This window comes from Sander vitreus, chromosome 2 (genome assembly GCF_031162955.1).
Source record: "Sander vitreus isolate 19-12246 chromosome 2, sanVit1, whole genome shotgun sequence".
Lineage (NCBI taxonomy): Eukaryota > Metazoa > Chordata > Actinopteri > Perciformes > Percidae > Sander > Sander vitreus.
The window spans coordinates 17,781,070-17,803,141 of NC_135856.1; the positions used below are offsets into that span (position 1 = coordinate 17,781,070).

The 22,072-nt window shown below is 40.6% G+C and overlaps 1 protein-coding gene across 1 annotated transcript in view; it reads left to right on the plus strand.

Annotated features, from left to right (window-relative positions):
* The window catches only part of grin2bb (glutamate receptor, ionotropic, N-methyl D-aspartate 2B, genome duplicate b), a 117,500-nt gene that overhangs the window by 55,721 nt on the left and 39,707 nt on the right, over positions 1-22,072 (plus strand). Inside the window, exons 4-5 of the mRNA XM_078281514.1 lie at positions 17,072-17,215; positions 19,848-20,118. Of these exons, the coding sequence (XP_078137640.1) occupies positions 17,072-17,215; positions 19,848-20,118 (415 nt within the window). The remainder of the gene's footprint in view (positions 1-17,071; positions 17,216-19,847; positions 20,119-22,072) is intronic.

Sequence of the window (22,072 nt, forward strand, 5' to 3'; positions counted from 1 at the left end):
TGAAGCGATCTTACTCAATACTGGACCAATGTCAGATATTGTTGTTCCCATTAGTCACTTCGACACAGAAAAAATATGGTCCAGGTTGAAAAAAAAACAAAGTTACCTTTTTAACTGACAATGACTACGTTTACATGCACATAAAATTTAGTTTTTTGCCCTAATTCCGTAAAAGATGATATTCCGACTAAGCTGTTTACATGGCTAATGAGTATTCCACTAATATTCCCGTTTACATGTAGCCGTGCAAAACAGGATTTTTGCAAAGTTTACCAGCGGCGGCAGACTTGTTGGACCGTGTGAACACAGCATCCCCCTTTCATTCCTTCAACCAGCTTCTTGAAAAGCTTGGCGTAGCGATGTTTGCGCAAATCCAAAAACCTGTTGATATCCAAGTATTTGATAACGTTTAAAAGTAGCTGTGTTTCTCCTTCTTATCGGGTCTCCAGCCTTGCAAACTGTTGGCTGGTTGGTTTGTGTACAGAAACTATAGCAACGCACAGAGCTGACCACAAGCCTGTGGTGAAAACCCCGATTGAGAAGCATATTCCGAATGCACTGTATACATGTCCAAACAATGCCTTTAAAACCAGAATAATACCGGAATATCCCACGTCTTAATCGGAAAATGCTATATTTGGAAAAAGGCCTTATTTGGAATATCCAACCGGAATATGCTGTTTACATGACCCGTGTCAAATTCGGAATATTGTCATATTTGGAATAATAGTGGAATATTGGTGTGCATGTAAACGTACTAAAGAAAATCTAAAGTGTGGGTGAAAGTTGTCTTACCCCCTTCCTTGTTGACTACCTACCTACCTACCTTGGAAATAATTAGAGATGAAATGAAAACCTTTACATTGGTTAAAAAGAGAAACTTGGAACAACAGAGTGGTGAATATATCATGTTATGAGTGACAGCGTTGTCACCGGCGCAAGCAGCCATCTTCAGACACGAAACCATGCAGTGTCTAGGTCACTCAGTTTAACACAGCACAAGCCCTCTAGAAGTAGGAAAGACATGCATTCATCCAGGCAAGTTAAGTCTCGTTCTCACGTTTAACGCAACACGCAGGAAAAAGGAGACTGGGGCATTAATTTTACCGGCTAGCCTTTAGTAGCTGTGCTCCTTTGTGTTACGAGCCCTGTAAGCTTAGCCTTGTAACAGTCATCATTATGTTGCTGAAATTAGTGCTTTTGTTTTTTTTAGAATGTATGGTAGTCGCTGATCGTTACAAATAGGTATGAGGTTTGATAGCATTATATTTAATCCAAATGCAGTTTTGAATCCACCTATCATAATTATCATACTTAAACCACAGAGATTCTACTGTACTAAAAGGATCTCATATTGTGTCATTGCTCTGTGACATTTATTAACCCTGTCCTGACTCATTGTGTTTGCTTCTCACTGCAGGGCTGTGCTACAGCTGCTCAAGCTACAGAAGCTAGAGTTAAAACAACACAGTGGAAATGATATTAATTCACCTTTATCATTCAGCAAATATCAACTAAATAGAAGGCTGATTTTTCTGCATGCATTGTGCAGGTTACCTGGAGGCGAAATCATTGTTGCACTGCTACAGGTCACTGAATCTGATGGGTCACAGAATGCAGTGTAACACTGGCGGCATGCAAAGGCAGAGCACTTATCCGTCACCAAATGATCAAAGTGCACAAGTTTATTATATACAGGTAATTAACAGTACCTACAGTTACAGGGCAAGGTGTGTGTGTGTGTGTGTGTGTGTGTGTGTGTGTGTGTGTGTGTGTTTCATGCAGACTAGCTAGCTAACTCTGTGGGAGTAACTGTTATTCAGTAGTAGTAGTTTAGATGTGTTTGATTTTAATATCATCAGACCACTTGGAGAGGAGCAAACACATGTGACTGCAGCCCGGTCATTGTTGACAACCTCACCTTTAATGTGCGAGTGTCGTGAGAGCAAAGTAGAGGTCGAGATTGTGTTAGACTTTTCTTCATTGCTGACATTTTGAATCATCATTACAGGAAAAGCACAGGTGCAACTTTAAAAACAATAACAATGTCACAGTTGCATTACATATCCCAATTAGCCATTCCAGTAAACAAGCATGTACAATAACAGGGCCCTGGCCAGAGGGTGAAAACAGATTGAAGTATTTAAACCAAGTGTAAAATCAACAGAAAATGCAGCTTTGTTTACTTTAAGGATTAATCTGAAAGCAAAATGAGTTTTCATCAATATTCAATCTAATTGTCGATATCTAGACTTGGTTATACCTCCCCACACACACACACACACACACACACACACACACACACACACACACACACACACACACACACACAGGTTAGCACATCAGTTGTTTAGCCAGGCCATGTGTTAGCTGTGCTCAGGTCTAATTGGGTCTCTGGCTCGTTTGGATTGGTGGGATCTGGCCCTCTCAGCATGCAAAGCTCCAATGTGTCAGTGATTAATTACCTGTGTTCTCTTCTGTGCTAGCGAGCTTAATAAACTCCTCGTGAAGGAGCTTTCCATTAACTTGCCGGGCCAAAGGTGGTACTAAATTGACTCCCTCTCTACCCCCCACCTTCCTTTATTGTCTTACCGGGCTTGCTGTTTCCTTAGGCATGTACTACGAAGCAATATTTGGCATTAACGAGCTAACTTCAGGTTCAACCCAGGGTTTTGTGTATAACGACGGTGGATCACTTGTTACCGGGTTAAATCGCCGTGGTAACTTATGCTGAACACCTAACCTGCTCGGGAGCAGGTTAAGGTGGTTAAGGTGGTGCGCGGAGAGAAAGGTGCGCTCAGAAAAGTTAAAACATTTAGAGACCAACAACCCTGTTAACATTCCCCGATGGGTATTTTTATGAAAAATATATAGGGAATCACGTATAGGCTATTTGTCGGCTTCTTGAGCCGTGTGTGCCAATGCACACATCAGTTTAAATTATGTTTTTATATTTTTTATTTTCTCTCACGATCGCTTTCCACTGCCAGGGTTGCAACTGATAATATAATAGTCTAAAGCAATGACTGAATGTAATTATGGTCACATCTTGTGCCTGACTGATGGGAAAGTTATATTGATAAGCGTTTTTTTGCCAGCTTTCCTTCCTGCGTTTTGCCTGTAAAACCGTGTCTGTGTTCTTCATATTTATGTAGAATTATAGTTTGCTCTTCTTATGTAAAACATGCGGCTCTGGTAGATGTTTGTGATTGGTCGTGCTGTGCAAACACCGCCTCCTTTATGTGAACGCGCGCGTCGCTGGATTGGGAAACCCTGGGTTGACTGAACTAGTTGTTAACCACCGTTGTGACACAGCTTATGTGGGACCGCGGTGGTTATGTTAGGTGAAGCTGGGTAACTGAAATAAATCCAGGGCATGTTGATCTTGATTCGTAGTACAGGCTACAGGCCTCTGGTGTTAGTTTTTTAATAGATTTATATTCTTACCTCTCCTGCTATTTTCATTACTTTAAACCGTTTCACATCTGTAACTTAACCAGTTGCTCTGCGAACTTGATTTAATCTGCTTCCTCTCTGCCACTCTGTGTTAGGACAAGGCTTTGGGCTTGACTGACATGATGTGAGTGCTGCCGGAGCATCAGATGTAACAGTGGGAGATTGATTTAGACAATTAATTGTATCTTCCTCGTGGTGCACACAGCGGCAATAGCAATGGAGTGGTGGAGAAAGCTTGAGGCAATCACTAGTTTCTTGTGCTTTGTGTGTGTGTGTGTGTGTGTGTGTGTGTGTGTGTGTGTGTGTGTGTGTGTGTGAGAATGTGTTGGTGAGACAAAGAGATTCATTTGTTCTGATTAGACATTCAGTTGATGATTACATTTCAGTAACTAGCAGTGCAGAATTGAAGACATGATGGAGTCTGTTAGAGAAGATAATAGAAACTCTCTGGTGGTTTAATGAATTCTGATGTGACAGTGCTGGCTTCATCACATCTGGCTTACAGTAACGGATCATATTTTTAGGCAAATAGGCCAAAACTCTGATTCCAGCTTCTTAAATGTAAATATTTTCTTAGTCTTCTATGATGGTAAATTTAGTATTTCGGGGGTTTTTGACTGTTGGTCAGACAAAACAGGACATTTGAAGAATACATTAGGGTCTGGTGAATTGTGATGGACATTTTTTAACCAATGATTATTATTTATTACAATTATTGTTTTGGGCTTTTTTCAGGCATTTATTTGTATAGGCTAGTTTAGACTTGAAATGGGAGAGAGAAGGGGAAGACATGCAGCAAAGGGCTGCAGGTTGGAGTTGAACTTGCAACCATTGTGTCAAGGAGTAAGCCTCTATAGATGGGCACCTGCTCTACCAGGTGAGCTAACCAGGCGCCCAACCATGAGTGATTAATTGAGAGAATGATCAGAACAGATGAACTGATAGTGAACATAGTTGCAACTTTATATGCATGCATGGATTATAAAATTATCTGTAATCTTAATATCTGAAATATTTCACGAGATTAAAAATAAATCATTAAAAGTCTTTGGTAGTTGGATGGTTATGTGTTCCTGTTAGTGTGTGACAAATTCCTACCAGAGCTGTTTGTCATGCGTTACTTTTCAATTGTATTTGACTGCATTAATGTGATTAAACAAATGTACAGCACAGGTGTCCCTTTCAGTGCTCCAGCCTGCCTCCAGACATATTTGCACTTCATATTAGGGAGAAAATAAATGGAGGTATTGAACGCATTGATTGAATAATTAGTGTTTGAAGTGACAACTTGAAGTTTGAAGCAAGAATGTAAAACATTAAGATAGAGTGCAACACAAGGGACTTTTATTCCCTGAGTGACGACTGAATGAAGCCGCCTCCTCGGAGTCTGTCAGCAGTGGGCTAACATTGCTCGCTTGGCCAAGCTATGTGGCACTTTGCCTTGTTCATTTCCTCAGCCAGTGACTGAGCCTATTTCTCCCTACTTGGTATGAGATTTGCAGATGATGTCATGGTTACTAAGTGTCAGATCAACTCGATTATCAGGATAAAGTTGACTCATCTAGACAGCATGTGAACATGCGGCTTAGCTGCTAGCTGTCACATAGGTTGTGAGTAACAGAAACTGTAACTGCCTTGCTGCTAAGTGTTGTCAAAAAGCCAAATTTTAAAAAGTGATATTTTACATTTAAACAAGACAAGACCTGCTAGAGGTTGCAATATTTACTACTGTACATCATGGAAATACAAGAAAGTGTGTTGAACAACATATTAAAAGTATTGTTATTATATAGAGATGCACCGATTGACCGGCTGGTGACTGGAATTGGCCGATTTTCACGTGATCGGCCATGACCTGCGACCGGCCGGTCAGTCTTACATATGCCGATTTTATGCTGGTCAAATGCACTCGGGCGCTGCATGATTTACATCATAAGCATCACACATGCACACGCAGGGTTTCCGCTATATGCATGTAGCAGAGGCTCACCGCCGCTCCTTCTGCTGTTTATGAAATGTCATTAAGTCGTAATTATACACGGCAGAGCCGTCTGCTCTACTGATCTCAGTTCGAACGGTCAGCCGCTCTCTCTCTCCCCTCTGAGGCTGAACAACTGGAACATGAAAACCGCACTTACGCGGGTCCCGTAAAATATGACAGCTACAGTTTATCGGAAAGGCGTTGGGCACACTGAATTTGATAAATTTACTGTTTATCAGACCCCAGATGAGACAAGAAGCTAACATTAGCGAACGCTGCGCTCCCTCTGCCTCTGAATCCCCGCTGCAGGAGACGCTGTATTCCTCCGACACGCTTTCCAGGTTAGTGGGGATGTATAGCAACGTAGTAATCTTCCCTCAGCGTTTAGTTTTGTTGCTAAACTGTGTGTAAAATGAGCGGTGACGTTAAATCATCTGTTTCAGGACAGTCAATATCATCGTGGGGTAATATGAACCTCCGACCGACTGGCCAACACCAAACCACCAACCTAAACATGTTTTGTCTCCACTTTATCCCACTAAGACATGGTCATATAAGTAAATGTGCAAATATTTTTAAGGCAGTTGGCACCATTAGGCAGAAATATGCTGTTTTTAAACAGCTTTCTGGAGTGAACTGTTGTAGTGAGCCTACTATAAGTAGCTAGGACATCTATTACATGATTTGATTTGTGAGCTTTACTCACCAGGTTGGGAGGAGGTGAGAAAGCTGCCCTCCAGTCACTACTCAGAGAATCAACATATAATTATATGTATAGGTCTTGGTACGCTTTCCAGGCCATTATTGTAAATAAAGGTTTTACAGTACTTTACTGAAATGACAAAGTGGAAAAGGCAGGGCACTAGAAATAATGTTTTAAATTTTTCAATAATCAATTAGGCCAAATCGTCCCATTACTTTTAGAATCAGACCCAGACATTGAGGACTCAGACCCAGACGTGAGGACTCACTTCTTCCCCCCGACTGTGTGTGTGTGTGTGTTCTGACTGTGTTTGATCGTATTTGTAAATTTGAAATTATACATTTTGTATGAATATATTCCTGTAGACGTCTGTGTACAGGCATTTGCTTTTGGATTTTTTTCTCGTTTGCATGTGTGTCTGATTTAGCTAGTCCTAGAAATCTCTGTGTTGTGTGGCCTCTGTTAAATCATACAGAGATGCAGTTTGTGTCCTGGGTTGTTTGGTTGGACTATTGTTTTCTCACACGGGGTGGCTGCCAAGCAGTTTCTGGTTCTTCTGTAAATGTACCCAAACAGTTTGGAGGTAAAAGCACAGATACTGTAAATGCAACAAAGATATTTCTGCTTGAATACATTGCTTGTCTGTATGTTAAGGTCACCTTTACTGGCAATGTTGATTTATCACTGAAACAAATAGAAATTGTGATGAAATTAGAAGCTAAATTGCTGGAACAATTATTTACAGATTTTCCTTCTTTACTCACATCTAAATGCTACTTCTGTATCTTGACCCTAATATTTCAAAAAGATCCAGGCTGCACTAATGAAAGACCAAGAACATCAACTACAATTATGTGTATTGCTTGGCTGGGTTTAATTAATCTAGGATGTTAACACACACATCACTTAATTAGTAAATGACATCCTATCCTCCTGGCCTATGTATTGCTATTATTTTTACCACAAATAATACTATTTAAAAACAATCGTCAATGATTGTTATTTAATACATCTTCTTTCTATTCTGTTTTTGTTGTTGCTCACCATATTTGTTTTCAAAAGCGCCCTTGTATCCAAAAGTCGGTTCTTTATAGAAAGCGTTGCAGTGGCATCATCGTCGCTCCACTGGCTGCTGTGGGAGTGAATCATATTTTAGCGCGTCTGAAATAATTTCCTCGTCAAAACTAGCAAGAGTAATTCAATCAGAACATTATGGGATGTTTAAAATGCAGTGTACTGAATGAAGCAGGGAGAGAGACGTCGAAACAGGGTCATTGATAATTAAACAGCCGAATATGAGATGAATTAACAAACTGTGTGTGTTTGATTAGAAATATGATGATGAAGCATGTTGGGCTCAAACTGATGAGGATTGACAGCAGCAGTGGCGGCGCTTAGACTGTGAGCAGGAGAGAAAGAGGAAGGACGGTAGATGAAAGGTGGAGAAAGAAGAGTGTGATGAAGTGGAAAAAGCTGAGTGTTGGAGGGAACAATGTGTACACTGCCACTCTTGTGTGTGTTTTTATGTGTGTGTTTGTGAACCACTGTCGCTGTGAGTTCTGAGGGTCGCCTGTTTTCTCAAGCGAGACTCCTCTCTATCTCTCAGCCTTAACAGCCCCCCCCTTATCAGCCCCCTTCTTTGTGTGCCTCTCTCTCTCATTCGGTCTCTCTTCCTTCCAATCCTCTCCCACCAGGGCTTGTTGAGCAGTGGGCCGATATGTCGCTCTTCCTCTGCAAATCTAATTGGAGACAGGCTTTCATTGGCATGACATAGAGATGAGTTGCCAAATCCTTTCAGCCCTCCTGCTTTAGGCTCGCTCCCCTCAGCTCTCATACAGTACTGCGCACTGACGTAGCAGCTGCAGCCGCAGAGGCAGGCCACGGAAGTGTCCGTAATAATCTGAGCAAAATCAAACACACCCATTACTACCTGTCTTAATGGATTTAAATCATGCAGCCGCCCCTGATGCTTTGCTGGCAGACATGTGTCATTTAAATATGACACTGAGAGAGAGAGACGTCAGCACTGTGGGGATCAATCTGTGAAAAAGGTTTTATTTACAAAGATGAGTGTGTGCATTAACATACTGTGTATTTCCGTTATCCACTGGGCCTCCAGTGAGTTCACTGAGAGTGTGGAGTCACCATCTCAACTGGAGGTTGTACTCACATGTTATAGGCAGCACAACAGTACCTCAGGGAGTGGGAATGAGACACAGAGGTTTGTGTTACTAAGCTAGCTCTCTGGTGTCATATCTGCACAAGGGTTGAATAAAGCCTCCCAAGTGATTCACTCCTCTACCAGCCTATTTTAGGAGGGTTATTCACACAACTAACTGTTGCAGATTCAGTGCCGGTATACCTAGACTATTTTAAGATTCCTGTGTTGAGGCTCATACACCAAAGTGGTGTTTGATGTGACTCAGGGCGAAAAAGTGGGAAAATACAGGAGTGGAAGAGTGATTAGTGATATTAAAGAAACAAAGACTAAACTGACAACAAATACTATACTATGTTATTAGGTTGTGACCTGCCACTGAATAAAAACAATATTTGAAAGTACATCAGTGGAATATGAGACTCTTTTCATCGTTATTATTTAAATGCCCACGACACAACTCTTTGGGTAACTTACCTGCACCTTGTTGTCTTGATATAATAAAGGCAACAAAGCATCAAGCAAAAAAGGGGTAAAAAGCAATCAAAATACCCACCCAATTATGACGGAGGTACAGGCCTACGGGTTTGTTGATGAAATAAAAAATTGACAGATAGCAAACATAACTGCATATCTTTAACACAAGGTCAAAAAGGTCCCTTTAGTGGCTGGGTTAGCTCAGTTGGTAGAGCAGGTGCACATAGATAGAGGTTTACTCCTCGAAGCAGCGGCCACGGGTTCAACTCCGACTTGCGGCCCTTTGCTGCTCATTCCCCTTCTCTCTCCCCTTTCATGTCTTCATCTGTCCTGTGGAATTAAAGGCCTCAAATGCCCCAAAAAATTATCTTTAAAAAAAAAAGGTCCCTTCAAACATTTATTCCAGACTGCAAAGGCTATCCTGGGTAAACAACGATAACGCAGACGCTCAACAGACGATCTAGCGATCAGTGAATGGAAATAGGCCAGTATATGTACTACTGGGCTGATGGAGAATTGGTACAGGTGAGCAGGTGGGGGGGGCGGGCCTCAGGTGATGGTTTGTATTGGTCAGGTTTATATGTTTTTTGGCATTGTACATATTTGGATTTGCACCTTATAAATATTTATATTTACATTTTTTCAGAGATGTGGACTCGAGTCACTGTGACTAGGACTCAAGTGGACTCTAGTCATTGTTTTGATGACTTGCAACTTGACTAGACATAAGATAAATGACTTGAGACCTGACTTGGATGTTAAATACTGGAACATGCAGCTTTACCCTCTTTACACCGTCTTTAAGCATAATATTATGTATGTATCCATCAAGTGCATGTTTGAGACCTTTTTAAAAGATTCTTGTCCTAAAACGAGTCTGCTTGAAACATCAAAAAGCCAAAGATGACATTTTTAGTCTTGTTATGGAGCTAATGTTAGCTTAATTAAAAAATCAAAAGCTGCTTTTGTCTACCACTGTCTCAAATCAAGGACCCATTATTAAAAAAAATTACTAAGCATTTTGACTGTGAAATCTGCCGCCATTATTGCTAACGGCATACGCTAGAATGTAAAGTCTGAAGGGTAGCAACAGTAACTAAGGAGGGGCTTAGTGAACAGCAAGTTAACAAAGTTAGATCTCAGACATAATCTTAAATACACCAAAAGGTTTTGAATTGTAAAATGCATCTTCACCACATCTGAGTCTAGCTTTTGATGTTATTCACTTTTCTATTTATATAACAACTAGAGCGACACGCTCATACCCGTTTATCCTGCAGTCCCTCCAGTCATTTTCAACACTGCCTAACCAAACCTGACAGCACAAATTACAAAATGTATCCCACCTCACAGACAGTAACTTGCAACTTATAGCAAGAAGACCCAAAAACAGAGCTTGAAAATTAAGTGAAAAAACTCTTTCTTGGGCTCATAGTGTATGATGTGAAACGACAAGCAAGAAAGCAAGCAGGAAGGGAAACAGGCAGCTATGGTAATGACACACACACAGACTTTGCCCTGCAGTACACTTCACACCTCTGTGATATGAACTAATGGAGCTGCAGGACATTATGTAAAAACAGAGGGCAGAGAGGAAAAAGATATCGGGCAAGGGTGGGGGTCAGGAGAAAGAGAGAGGGAGAAAAAGCCTGACACTAATGCCATGTGAATAAAGGACAGAAACCAAATAGGTGTGATATGAAAGAGAAAGTAGAATGAGATGATGATTAGCTGTAATCTAAGGAGGAGAAAATTAAGTAAGCAGTGCCCTCACGATCCCTCTGAATGGCAAGTTTGGTCTCACAAGTGATTACACCGGTCTGAGCCTACTTTTAGAAAGAAAGAATCAGGAGAGAGTGATAACAAGACAAAGAGGGAGTTTAGGGGGTTGAATGAGAAATAGATACTGTGTGAATAAGTAAGCGAGAGGAAATGAAAAAAGCAAAATCAGAACAACAGAGTAACTCAGTGATAAAAAAGGAGGAGAGAAAAAGTATGAAGTCAAGCTGAGAAAATTCAGTTCACCCAAATAACAAAAATTGTATTTATCAGTTGCCTCTAGTTGTCTAAAATCTGTCCAATATCCGATATTTGTCTTTGAGATTTCTGCTGCCACCCAAATACAAGGGAGATGGAAAGCATTGGAAAATTGCATTAACATAATTCATCAACAATGGGTCTTTCCAAAAACAGTGTCCTGGTTAGCCTGGATAATCCACAGAACAGTTTTCATTGAAAGTACTTTTTAGAGAAGCAGCCAAGATTTCAGAAATACTGAGGTCACGAATCGGCCCAACACGCACAAAACCTCCCTCAGACAATAATGATCAGAAACCAAAAAGGTCTAAACTTTTATCAAAATAACTTGGATGTTTTGTCTTGGATTTTATTTATTCAATCAACCAACTGTTCAATCATATACATAGTCTAAATGTTGTATTTGATGTCCGTCATCCTCATTACCAGGAATGCAATACTGGTGGAAAAATGCTAAATGCATAAATAAATGCCTAAAGTCTTTAAAGTTAAACATATTCAATCTAAGAATACTAGAAAAACGCTTATAAAAATAACCACCATGAGTTAGTTTTTAATTGTAAATGGTAAAGTCACCTCTACAAAATCACACAAAATTAATAAATGAATAAATAGGTTTTTAGGAAATTACCTTAGTGTCTTCAACTGTGGCTATTGCCTTGTGCAGAAAAAATAGTTCTTATGCTAACTTTTCACAGTAACCAGGACATTTTTCTGAGAAGAGATGTTGCTGTTGAATTTTTTTATAATTAGTCCTGAGAGGCTGGCATTATTTTATATTTTTCATACTTTTAACAAATCCCATAAAAAGACAAAAACCACCATCCACTTGTCTATTCTTACCTACCTTGTCTGTGGCACCCATCCTAAAGCTAATTTGTTCCCACTGAGAATGCAAATCTTTAAATAAATATAAATATCTAGTTTATTTTTTTTTTAAAAAGGTTCAGTAATTTCCCAAAACATTTGGGCGCTGTAGTTTTTAGCAAACGTTACTCAAGCAGAAATAAATAGCACAACTCTTGGGACTATTCTCAGCTGCTGATTAATACACAGGCTGCTCTACGGAGTATTTACAGCAACACAATGGTATGTGGGATTGACTCAAAATAAGATACAGTGGCCATGTTCATCATAACGAAGGAGCTTGTCACCCAGTTCAACAGTGTGGCTCATTGATGTCTTTTGAGGTCTGTGGCACAGAGGAATAAGCTATGTCAGGCTTTGACTACACAATACTTGTTCAGATCAACTCATTGTTGGTTTTGGTCTTTTAAAGGGATTTGTTGATAATAAGTATAGAGTAGGGATGGGTCTTGAGACCCGGTTCTATTAAGGACCCGGTTCCAAATTTCTCAAAACCCAAAAATCAATAAGGTCCAAGCTTATCGATACTGCTATCGAGACTAGTGGATCATATAACGTTATGTCTAAAAAATAGATATGTGCACGAACCAGAAAAATTATTTCGAAAATGATATCAATAAAAAAAATAACAATCCCCTTCCCTAATGAAGAATACCACCAGCTTCATCCTTTAAAGACAGGAAAATGTGTCTGTATGGTGAACAGAAGGATTGTGAACATGGTTATAGAAAATGACTGGATCCACAGATGGATTAATAATGTCAGTGTAAATTACATGTAGCACTCATCTTTGCAATTAATTTAAAAGCACGTTGAAGCTGAAATGCTCAAACAATGGTTGAAGTGTGAGGTTAGGGTTGAATAGTGCATTAGCTGTTGTTCATGCGTGAGAATACCTTCATTACCTTCTTGAACAGAGCAGAGTGTATTTACTGTCAGTGTAGGTAAAACATCAGGTTTCAGCCTGAGTGCGCACACACTCTCCTTCCCCCCTCGTTTCCACCACTGCCAATCCCTCCACCCTCACTTGACACTGCGATGTTATTACCTCATTACAGTGAAAAGTTGGTAACCTACCATTTCTGTCATGTGGGTAAAAAAGTGGAGGAAGGGGGAGATGGGCTTTGATCTAGAGTGGCGTTAGCGCATCTAACTCGAGGAGTGCTCAGCCTCCTGTATGAATAATGTGCATGACCGATTATGTATGTCTGCATGTGTATGAATGCAGACGAACATGAAACGTATACATATAGTGTAGAAGTGCATGCAAATGTAAGATGTTCTGGGGGGCACATATAAACAATCACTGAAGAGTGAATGCTAGAAACTTTAGCCTTTAATTTTAATTTAAGTTCAAGACAAATGAAGTGAAATAATTGATTAAAAAGCGTGTACTGTAGTCCTCACTAATCATGCTGTGACGTGTTTTGATTTCACCTAGATTTGAATCACATTCTGTATCAAAACTGCAGAGTACGTAAACAGCAAAGATGATGGACTTAAAGGGGAGCTAGATGAGAATGTTGATAATACTGTCAGTGCATTAAATAATGAGCAGTGACAGTAACCTTTATCGAGTGGAATAAAGTGATTTAACACAAGGCTCAAAACCTATGAGAGTTACAATACACTTATTGCAGAGACATGAATACATGATGACTGTAAGGCCGGCAACAGACTGGATGCGTGGCGTGAGCGTGGCGTTTCTGTTGCGTGTCAGCTGTGTGGTGGCTGCGTGGATTTTTCTGTCTTTGCACACCAGAAATGTGTCTGACGCAGTGCTGCTGCTGCTAGCCTTGTCTGTACACATGTATGTTTCCCATTCCCCCTGCACTCAAGCAGTAGTATACGTCATGTTAAACATAAATATATACTGATTTGATTACAGCAAAGACATCGAATAGGCTACAGTATTGACAGGTGTGACATTTGAAAATCGATAATTTTTTATTTTACATTTATATCTGCATTTATGTCAAAATTTAAAAACATCAAACATCAAAATGTCAATAATTAATATGTATTTGTGTCAAAATGACATATAAACATATTTTCCTATTCTATTTTACCTGGAAACGCTTCCAACACGCTTGCGTGTCGCGTGAAAAATAGGCGTCGGTTCTATTTCTAGCAGGCACGCGTTTTCGGCGCGGCTTGAGCCGCCCCTGAGACATGCATGTCACGCAGGCAGTTTGCACGCTCTAACCTGTTAACATGGGAGCCGAAATAAAAACGGACACGATACGCAGCTGACACGCTCACGCCACGCATCCAGTCTGTGGCCGGCCTAACAATCAAGGATGTACCACTATTATGCAGTATGACAGGATGCTGCATCATAAATATACAGTATATCACATATAGCCCAAATCAATGTCATTACCAAAGAAACAAGGACAAGCTCACAACAACTAGTCACATTTACTCATACAGTACGACCACCAAGCAAGCAAAAATGCCTTAAAACACAAATAACACAATCAGTATTCAACAGGCTTCCCCACAGATTGTAGCCAAGCTGCTGGGCATAAAAGCACATGCCACCACACACACTCAAAGGCACAGCCAGGCCACTGCATCTGAACATCATTTACACCAGCAGCAATGATCTAAAGCAAGCAATAATCAATAGCTGGTAAAGTTACATAAAAATCCATTAAACTTACCAAAGCTGCTCATCATTTGAAGACAAAGTCCATCAACAGAGTGAGCTGCGCTGGTACCAGCGCAGCTCAGAATCAGAAAGGGTTTTATTGCCAAGTACGTTTTTTAACACATACAAAGGAATTTGTTTTGGTGTTGTTGGTGCACGTCACACATTCTCTAGATGGAATATTAAACAATATAAGTATAGGTATAAACAATATAAGTATATGTACACAGTATGTATTAAATTAAAAATAAAGAATAAATAAAGATATAAATAAAAATAAAGAGCAAAGAGCATTACAGCAGAGAGTGAACAGTGGCATGAAGGTGGAGTGTCAGGGTGGTTTCCGGGCCTTGTTAATAAGGCTAGTGGTGGATGGAAAAAGCTGTTCATGTGACGTGAGGTTTTGGTCCTGATGGACCTCAGCCTCCTGCCAGAGGGGAGTGTCTCAAAGAGTTTGTGTCTGGGGTGGGAGGGGTCGGCCACAATCTTACCAGCACGCTTCAGAGTTCTGGTAGTATATAGGTCCTGGAGCGGCGGCAGATTGTAGCCAATCACCTTCTCTGCTGACCGAATGACACGCTGCAGTCTGCCCTTGTCCTTGAGCTCTAGATTGTTTAGCTTGCACCAGGTCACCAGGTGGTCAGCCTCCCACCTGTAGGCGGACTCGTCACCATCAGAGATGAGTCCGATGAGGGAGGTGTTGGTGTACAGGGAGAAGAGCAGGGGGGAAAGAACACAGCCCTGGGGCGATCCGGTGCTGATGGTCTGTGAGTCGGAGACGTGTTTCCCCAGCTTCACATGCTGCTTCCTGTCAGACAGGAAGTCAGTGATCCACGTGCAGGTGGAGTCAGGCACGCCTAGCTGGGAGAGTTTCTCCTGGAGCAGAGCTGGGATGATGGTGTTAAAGGCAGAGCTGAAGTCCACAAACAGGATCCTGGCGTAGGTTCCTGTGGAGTCCAGGTGCCGGAGGATGTAGTGTAGGGCCAGGTTGACTGCATCGTCTACATACCTATTGGCTCTGTAGGCAAATTGCAGGGGGTCAGGAGGGGGTCGGTGATGTCTTTGAGGTGTGAAAGCACAAGGCGCTCAAAGGACTTCATAACTACAGAGGTCAGGGCGACGGGTCTGAAGTCATGTGGTCCTGAGGGAGAGAGTAGCAATGAAATAATGTTAATAGACTAATGGGAACCAACTTTGTAAAATACATATAGCATTAATGAAAACATATATGTATATAATTTATGAAAATTTATTTTTTTGATTCCAACAATCTCTAGTCCAGCAGAGAAGGCCTGCTGGCCACCTCTAATATTTACACATTATACATTGTTTAAATAGGTAAACTTTAGAGATGTTATCAGGTGTATTTCTAGTCATGCTAGTGGCGTGGCTCTAGGGATGGCAATGTTGGTCGGTCGCTCGGTCGGTCGGTCCACCACTTTGGTCCACACTGAAATATCTCAACGTCTGTTTTTTTTAATTAAAAAATCCAATCTGGACACATCGGTCTTGCAAATTTTAAACCTATTTTTAAACTCCTGTTTCTGCAAACATTTTAGAAAAAGCTGTTCTTACACAATTGCAGTCTTTTTTTAGACACACATCACATTTTGGATACTCAAATCTACCTGCCTTTGAAACGGAAAGATGCAAACTCCTTAAAGCCACTGTTGAAATGTCTCGAGGACATTAGATGGTATTACATTTCTTAAGCTTTAATGAAAGCAAAACTGAAGTCGATGAAACTGAAGATGAGGCTGACTGCAGAGGGGAAGGAACTATTTTTATGGTGTGAGGTTTTGGTCCTGATGGACCGCAGCCTCCTGCCAGAGGGAAGATGTTCAAACAGTTTGTTGTAAATATTAGCTGGATTGGCTACAATCTTTCCTGCCCGCGTCAGCATTCTGGAGGCGTACAGTCAATGTAAACTATTCTGTTAATGTAAACATTTACTCCTTGAGCGATTTAGACTATTTAACAATGAAGTACGACCATGTTCAATCATGAACCAACACCTCCAGTCATCTCAGTCACCTTTCAACAGTATATTTCACTCTGGACACACAAAGAACCCATGACATGATGTTGATGCCTCTGCCATGTCGCCTCCGGTCACTAACGCTCGTAATAATCCGTCTTGACTTCTCCCGATGAGTTGCTTGGCAGTTTTACACGGGGGATCGACCTGCCCTTGAACAATCCATAGCACCAGACATCGAGGTCCTGGAGTGCCAAGAGCTCTTCTTACTTTGTCTCTTCTTTCTCTCTCCTTGGAGACAAATGTTTTGACAGAGATGTCGGTCCACACATTTGGTACACTACATTAAATATCATTGAACCAGGTGGCCATCTTACCTGTCATGCTCTCTGCCGCATACTAAATGTGCTATCATAGCTTTGATAGGGCTCCTTGATAATAAATGAGTCACCTTGTCTATGTTTTGAATATTCATAACTAGTGGAAAAACCTTCTTTGACCTTGCACAGAAGTAAAAGTCTCTGATTAAACATAAATACAGAAGATAAATATGTCATATTGCTGCATATTCTTTAGTCCAGTTAAAGAGCATACACAGAAAAGGCACAACTCCTATCTATAAACGGAACTATATTACTTCCTGAGGCTTGCAGTAGCTGGACAACGCTCCACAATCATCTGTGCCCGACCTTCCATTTTGCTCTCATGCTGTGAGACTCATGACCTTGTTTGCTGTTTGGCTTCTTGTCTCTGGTTTTCAGGACGACCACTCCATGTTTTTCCAGTTTGGTCCGTCCATCGAGCAGCAGGCCTCCGTCATGTTGAACATCATGGAGGAGTATGACTGGTACATCTTCTCAATAGTCACGACGTACTACCCTGGCTATCAGGACTTTGTCAACAAGGTAAATAAACAACATAAACATTAAGACATACATGTAATAGACAATTTGTTGAATGGTTCGTTCACCCGTGACTTGCGAACCGCCCCATGAACGACTCTTTTGTACTGTATTTTTTAATACAGTAAAAGATTGTTTACTGCTTATAAGCATATACCAGTAGGTGTGTATGCACCTTTATACAGTATAAACTACTACTAAAATTACAAAGAATATTATCTGCAAGGATAAATATATTCCTTTGATTATAGTGTACAGCTAAAGGCCGTAAATCTTTTCAACCATGGATTCAAATGAGAGATTCACTATTGCTCTGGGTCCCAGGCACATTAGGTATTGTTACTTTTGTCTTTCGGGAACCCATTATAAGAGGCCTATATACTGTAATTTTCATATTTTTTTATTTATCCCTTGATGAGATGTGTGTCTTATCTAACGTTTTCATTTATTTTGGTGTTTATTTAGCTAGGACTATGTACAATTGATGACAAGATCCTAACAAAAGCCACTATTTCTGAGGACTTGATTGTCTGGTTTTAAGCAATGGTGGAATGTAACGAAGTACAAATACTTCGTTACTGTACTTAAGTACATTTTTCACGTATCTGTACTTTACTTAAGTAAAATCAATAGTGCATACTTTTGACTTTTACTTCATTACATTTTGCAGCAATTATCTATACTTTCTACAAGACTACATTTCTACAACGTTCCGTTACATTTTCTGATCAGTTTTCCCCCCTGCCAAAATGTCTTCCTGACCGTCATACGTTTGTCTCACAAGTGAAGTTTGGTTGCCATAGATATATATGGGGCACTGCGGAGCCTTCATCGGCTTCCAATGCGGCTCCGGTGCTCCAGAGCCTGGGCGCAGTGCCACTGACCCTCGGTAATACAGCCTCCGGTAAAAGTGAAAATGAATATGTTTGCTTTTTATTATTCCCGTTTTTAAATCATAGTTGCCATCTATTTCTCTCCGCAGCGTCGTTTAGTTCTCAGCCAGGCTGCGTAAGACTCGTTCATATCTTATTTATTTGGCTGGATCTCTTCACATCATACAGGAAATAAAACCGTCTTAAAATACATCCATGAATAAAACCAACCGGATTCCGAGGTCAGTGCCCTCACTGACCAAGGTGCAAACCAGGGACGTGCACAGGTACGGGTTATTGTTGCCCGGACAACTGCCCGTTTGCCCTGATTGGATTAGCTGCCCCTCTGGTGAAAGAGCCTAAATAAACTTTTCTTTCTTTCTTTTTTTTTTTCTTCCTTTTTTTTTTTTCCTTTTGAATGCAGCAACTCAGTGAGGCTTCAGACACACATCTGAAAAGATTGAAAAATTATTGAAAGTCAGCTAATCATATTTCTTAATAATATTGCAGCAATGTCAGGGGCTTTCCTTTTGAACAAAGTTAAAGCAACAATCTGGTTTAAAATAACTAAAATCATATATGAATCATCTAAATGGAGGTCATGAAAAATAATATTTAGTGCCTATGGTCCATTAGCTTCATATTGAATGTAAAGAGTCTCATATCAGCTGGTACTGTCCCTATTATATATCTGCAAAATGTTTAAAGGTATTTTGAAAACAAACTACTCAAAGCCTTAATGAATTAAGCAGCTAGAAAAGCATAAACCAGTTATTAGCAGCATAATAAAGCTATAGTGCATAGTTTCTGTCGCCCCATGAGGAATTCTAAGTAATGACAACAAAAATGTGGCACATCCACATGATACAAGCCTTACGTGATCACGCACGCGCCCCCACCCCTCCACACAGTTGCTAGTAGCCAAGGACAAGAGGATCAAAAAAACATGATGGACTCTTCAGAAGAGGTAATTATCTTCACTCGAGCTTCTGAGCGGGAAAGTCACCGGACGACACAATCTTCTGAACATAGCCATACTGAGAAATACAGAGAGAGTTTTGTGGAGTGTTTAATTAGTTTTGTAGCAACTCATTTGGCAAGGGCTTGAATGTAACGGACGTTCATTAATACCAAAAAGCTACGCACTAAAGCTTTAAATCCTACTGTCTCTTGCAAGCAAATATCAAGCACACTTATAAGATTCAAGGTTTCTTTTTCTTCTTTCAATACAGAAGAAAATGAGTGTTGTAATGGCATATGCTGCGCACAAAATGCTTTGTTCTGCCTTTTACTCAACCTGTATGGTATAACTCCCTTTGGATTGATTCCCTTAAGATATGGCTATTACTTCTTCTCTCCCTCTGGAACACAAAACAAAAATATGTCTTTCATCTAAATGCATTCATCTTATATCTTACATATAAATTAACAATCCAGAATCCTAAAATCACTTATTGCTGGCTGCACATAATCTCTAATTAAGCCTGTGGTGTTGTGTTCTGGGTTTACAAGTTCCCATGGAAAAATAAAATAGACACTATCTCCATGAGAGTTTCCTCTGTGTGTATGAGGATATAGCCTTAAGATTTGGGAAAAGAGATTACCTAATCTCACTCTTGCTGCATCCTACTCCCAAGGGATGTGTAAAGACTGAACAGTTTTGCAATATGGGAGCTGGAGGAGGAGACAGCTTTGTCTCTTCTTAACACCTGTATGTGTGCAGCCTACACCTTTTGAAAATCACATTTCCCTTTCCTATCTAGGTCCGCAGTACCATCGATAACAGCTTTGTGGGCTGGGAGCTAGAAGAAGTCTTCCTACTGGACATGTCAGTAGACGACGGAGACTCCAAGATCCAAAACCAGCTAAAGAAACTGCAGAGTCCTGTAATTCTATTGTACTGCACAAAGGAGGAGGCAAGCACTATCTTCGAGGTGGCCCATTCTGTGGGCCTCACAGGTTATGGCTTCACCTGGATCGTGCCCTCACTGGTGGCTGGAGATGCAGACCATGTTCCCTCTGTCTTCCCTACAGGTATACCCAAACACATGGTGGTCTTACCATTTCAGGGCTCAAATAGAGATCTCACATGCTCAAAGTATCATACCGTTGCTGACATAAAAATGCAGCTAATTAAGGTTTTGCAGAGAAAGCTCATTAAGTGCCACATGTCAAATCTTAAACATTAAGCCACCATTGCCAAATTAGTTATGATACTTTGTTTTTAATCATAACCTAAACCAATAACACCAAAAGACCTCTCTCGCTCTCTCTCTCTCTCTCTCTCTCTCTCTCTCTCTCTCTCTCTCTCTCTCTCTCTCTCTCTCTCTCTCTCTCTCTCTCTCTCTCTCTCTCTCTCTCTCTCTCTCTCTCTCTCTCTCTCTCTCTCTCTCTCTCTCTCTCTCTCTCTCTCTCTCTCTCTCTTCCCCTTAATCACAGTTTTCAAAATTGAGACCACTTGACTGGAAATGATCAACATCCTCAGATTTGTCCAGGCGTTGTCCATAAACATACCCTGACAGCTTTAGTGATCTTATCTGGAGTGACGAGGTCTCGAGCGCTGTTATAGTTGCAGTTATACAGTATAGCTTTTAATAATGTGCAGCCTTGGTGCACTCTTGAAGCTTTGTGCCATCAAGCATTTTTCTTTTTAACTGTAAAGCAATCCAAACAGTTCCATTTAACGTCCAACCCAGGGCAAACAATGTAAAATGTCATGTAGATGCTGCCAGGGATGATCTTGTTTTTTCACAGTAGTACTTTTCTCTCAGAATTACATCTCACGAACCTCAACCAGTTGGACTCCAGCTGGGGACCTTTGTTGCATTTGATTCCCAATCTCTCTGCCCTAATTTCATCTCACCGCCTACTGTCCTTTCTCAAGTGAAAGACACTTAACGGTCCAATGTGTAGGAATTTCTCCCATCTAGCGTTGAAATCATATATCGCAATCAACACTCTCGCACCACGCAGTTCAATGTACGTATTACAGCTACGGTAGCCTTAACACTTCAAAAAGCCAGTTTCTTGCTCTTTTCAATATCCTTTTTATTTTTCTGGGTAAAGAAAAAGACTCATGTTCCTGAAATTTGGATTTTGAATACGTGTGGTCCTCCATGTTTCCTTCTTCAAACTTGCCGGGGCCGGGAAGTAGGGATGGGCAATATATCGATATTATATCAATATCGTGATATGAGACTAGATATCGTCTTAGATTTTGGATATTGTAATATCGTGATATGACATAAGTGTGGTCTTTTCCTGGTTTTAAAGGCTGCATTACAGTAAAGTGATGGACTTTTCTGAACTTACCAGACTGTTCTAGCTGTTCTATTATTTGCCTTTTCCCCACTTAGACATCATGTCCACATTACTGATGATTATTTATCTAAAATCTAAGTGTGAAGATATTTTGTTAAAGCACCAATAGTCAACCCTAGAATATCGCCGCAATATCGTTATTGAGGTATTTGGTCAAGAATATCGTGATATCTGATTTTCTCCCTATCGCCCAGCCCTACCGGGAAGCTACGATACCCATTAGCAGCATTAGCAGCACCTGTGAGTTTATCATGTGACAGCGAAAACGTGAAAGGCGGAGCAGTATGTCCAGCATGTCCCTTACCGGCTAACGTATTTCAAGATGGCGCATGAATATGGAGTGTCTACCCCAGTTCATGCAAATGTAAATGTAAAATTTCAAGCCAAAAGGAATACTTGGAATTGATGGTGGTGGTAAATATTCATGAAAAAGGACAAGTTTGTGAACGGGCAACACAGATTTTGATAATGAACAACTAAACACGTTACACACAGGACCTTTAATGTTGTTATGAAATTCAGTATTTCTGCTATCAGTTGTGCACATTTAGTCACTTTGGGCTGTCAACTAATTTTTTAGTGTTATCCCAAAAAGTTTCAAGCAGGTTTACAGATTTTGAATATGGTTAAAAAAAGGGCGCTGGTATCGAGTACTCGGTGTCGACTC